Raw genomic sequence first — 3,533 nt, 5'->3', positions numbered from 1 at the left:
TTCTCACTGGATTTTAACTTGAGATCACACATGAAAACACACTCCCAGGAGAACTATCATATCTGCCCGTATCCTGAATGTGGAAAGCGATATGCACATGAATACAAGCTTAAGAATCATATTTCATCTACTCACCAGAAGGTTTGCAATTTGCTCTACTGTCCTTATTTTGACAATGATATACTAAAAGTACTTTATGAAATTTTAATGTTTGGACTCTGATCAAAACAAGGTGCTATTTATCCTGTATGTACTAACATTTTCTTGAGCCAATTCCTCTTTGTAAACCAGACTGAACTTAGCGGAATATACACGAACAAGATAACTTATTTCATATGCACATGCATTTTCTTTCTTTATAACTTTGTTCATAAATTTCAATATTCTTGATGGAGGGGAGCACTTTATTGGTGTTTTTATGTTGCAGCTTAACCACTGCCTTTCACTGCCCCATGTTTACCCTTCATTTCCCCGACAAGGATCTTTAAAGGAAAACAATGTTTTTCAATGTGTATCTTTCACTGCCCCATGTTTACCCTTCATTTCCCCGACAAGGATCTTTAAAGAAAAACAATGTTTTTCAATGTGTATCCTTAATACGAAACATACACAAATGAAATAACTTGTTTCACATGCACTTTGCATTTAATTTTTTTTTTTGAATATATTTATCCTTAAAATTTTCTTTGTTAAATTCCAATATTCTTGCTGGAGGAGCACTGTTTGATCTCCTTATTGTCATTTTTCATGTTGCACATTAACCCACCAATCTTCACTGCTCCATGTTCTCCCCCCCCCCCCCCCCCTTTTCATTTCCTCGTAAAAGATCATTAAAGGAAAAATATGCTTTTTAATGTGTGACTTTTTCCTTTATATGAATGTGTAATTTTTTCCTTTATATGAATGTGTCAATGGAAATTTTACCTTCCTGTCAATGGTTATTCGAGATAAGGTGGGAGTGGAAGCCAAGATGAGAGAAGTGAGGTTGAGATGGTTCGGCCATGTGATGAGGAGGGGTGCGGATGCCCCAGTATGGAGGTGTGAGATGTTGGTTAGGGATGGGTTCAAGCGAGGTAGAGGTATACCGAAGAAATATTAGAGGGAGGTGATTAGACAGGACATGGAGCAGCTCCAACTTACCGAGGACATGACCCTAGATAGGAAATTGTGGAGGAGGCGGATTAGGGTAGAAGACTAGTATGAGTTTAGGATGTTGTATCTTTGTTGTACTACTTGGTGTATCGTGTGTATGGTATTATTGGATATGTTGATTTCTATGGTATTTGTCCTTTTATTATTCCTTGTCTAGATTGTTTTATTTTGAACCGGGGGTTCGGAAACAACCTCTCTTATCTCATTTCTGAGTTAGTGGTATGGACTGTGTACACTTACTCTCCCCAGACCCCACTTGATGGGAATATACTGAGTATGTTGTTGTTGTCAATGGTTGGCTTCATGGCACTTTAGGTATACTGACGGAACAGAAGTTGGCTTCATAACCAGAACTTACCAGAAAATACAGTAGTTATGCAGGAATTATTGTCCGGTATAACTTATGCATCACTATATAGATCCCATTTTGATGTCTTGTGTTACCGTTTTCTCTGATGATTTACTATATGTTTAAGCAAATAGTTTCCTAAAGAGATGTCACACGTGGATGCACCTTGCTTTACATCCTCTAACATAACACTTGAAGCTGGATTAGATTTCCAATTTTAACTCTTTTCATTTTGTAGAACACACCAGATGCACCAAAGTACACCCCGCCTGTGGAGAAGCCAGTGAAGACTCCGAAATCTACTCCAGCAACTTATGGCTCATCATCATCTGAGCGCCCTTACAGCTGTCCGTATGAAGGGTGTGACAAATCGTACATCCATGAATACAAGCTGAATCTTCATTTAAGGAACATGCACCCTGGTCACTTACCAGATGATAACGCGAAAAATGCTCAATCCACTGCTGACAATGAGATGGATGAAGGCAGTGATCAGGACACATATGCTGCAAGGCGTGGAAACGGAAGAATTCAGAAACAGAGCAGGCCAAAGCCAAGCTTAAAGCAGCCACCTTTAAAAGTTGCACGCAAAGGCTCATCTAGTGCTGCTTCTCAAGCCAATCTAACTATATCGAAGAAGCCTTGGCCGCTTAAAGAAGAGAACTACAATGAAGAAGATAGTGAAGAAACAGAAGAGGAACGGGAAAGGGAACGGGATGATGTCGGGGAAGGATGGAGGTATGGCGAAAACAACGATGACGACGATGAAGAGACTGAAGAAGATGACTAGGCTTTATTCGTACATACACTCATAGGTTGTAGTGCTGTCTTTTGCTATAAATGGTTATCACTGTCTAGAAAATGGGATTTGGACCTTCCTTGTTTGTTATTGGTGTTAAATCCCTCTTTTGAGTTTTATGAAGCAAATGAGATTTTAGCTATTTCCCCAACCCCCAACCCCCTTCTAGTTGTCTCTCAGCATAGTACCAGGGAACATGTAGGCTGGAGCTTTGTATTCATTTCTGGTTTCATAAATTGAAATCTCCTAGTCTTACCTATAGATTTGACCATATCGAGGACTTCATATCCATAAGTTGTATAGTATGATTATGACAATATATAAAGGATTCTTAAATGAAGATGATCACGAAATAGTTTATCTAATGTCAATTAGGAGTACTTTGTTTATAATTACTCAAGTCATCAGTATGAAAATACTGGATGACGGTGAAGCAGTGATAGAATCAGTTACATAACATTTCATGTTGGTGAAATATTGAAAATTTGTAAAGCAATCCTTTTCAAGTGATTTTTACATTCAAACACAACGTCAACCTTCAATGATTCTTATTTGAATTGTTGACACATATTGTTTTACAATAGTATTATATTATATTATATTATATACTGTTTCTGAAATAAATAACCTTATCGCTCAAAATAATTATTTAAGTCTTTATGTTAAGGTTTTAGGCGAACACATATCCTCTCTTGACAAAAAACTTGATGAATTGATTGAGCTAGTTAATAAACTTAGCTCTCCGATGAATTTCTCTAACATTCCTTCTACTTCCAAAATCACTGATAAAGATGAATATATTCTTTCCAAACCGTGTATTCAAAGACCCCCTGAAATAGATGGATTTGCAAAGGTCTCTCAGTTAGACCAATTAGAAAAACTCTTAGATAAAAAATTTTCTCGTTTAAGTATCCAACCCCTAAATATTTCTGATGATTTGGTACAAAATCTTGAGTCTAATTTTGCTGAGCATATTGATTTTGCTGAAACTCCTGGCATTATAACCTCTTCCGAGCTTAATAAGCTCAAAGGAATGATTAAAAAACAACCTGGCAAGAAGTACGCTGATATTCCCCGTATGTCTACTGCTTATTATCCACGCCCAACTCCTCAAGATGTTTTAATAGAGGAAAGGGAATGGAATCAGACAAATACTTCTTATAGTGGAGAAGCCATTTATGAATGAAACATTGACGGATTATCTGACCGACAAATCTCCATTCTTATTCATCG

The 3,533-nt window shown here is 37.2% G+C and overlaps 1 protein-coding gene across 1 annotated transcript; it reads left to right on the top strand.

The window, feature by feature from the left end:
• LOC124885449 (zinc finger transcription factor YY1-like) lies at positions 1–2,636 on the top strand (the record flags this gene model as incomplete). The annotated part of the gene is given in 2 exon segments (XM_047405184.1): positions 1–141; positions 1,740–2,636. Coding segments are annotated over 2 exon segments (693 nt in total), but the record flags the coding sequence as incomplete, so codon positions are not given.
• Positions 2,637–3,533: the final 897 nt, after the last annotated feature.

The sequence above is a fragment of the Capsicum annuum genome, unplaced genomic scaffold (assembly GCF_002878395.1).
Source record: "Capsicum annuum cultivar UCD-10X-F1 unplaced genomic scaffold, UCD10Xv1.1 ctg75564, whole genome shotgun sequence".
Classification (NCBI taxonomy): Eukaryota; Viridiplantae; Streptophyta; class Magnoliopsida; order Solanales; family Solanaceae; genus Capsicum; species Capsicum annuum.
Note: the sequence above shows the minus strand (reverse complement) of the source record. Positions and strands in the feature narration are given on the sequence as shown.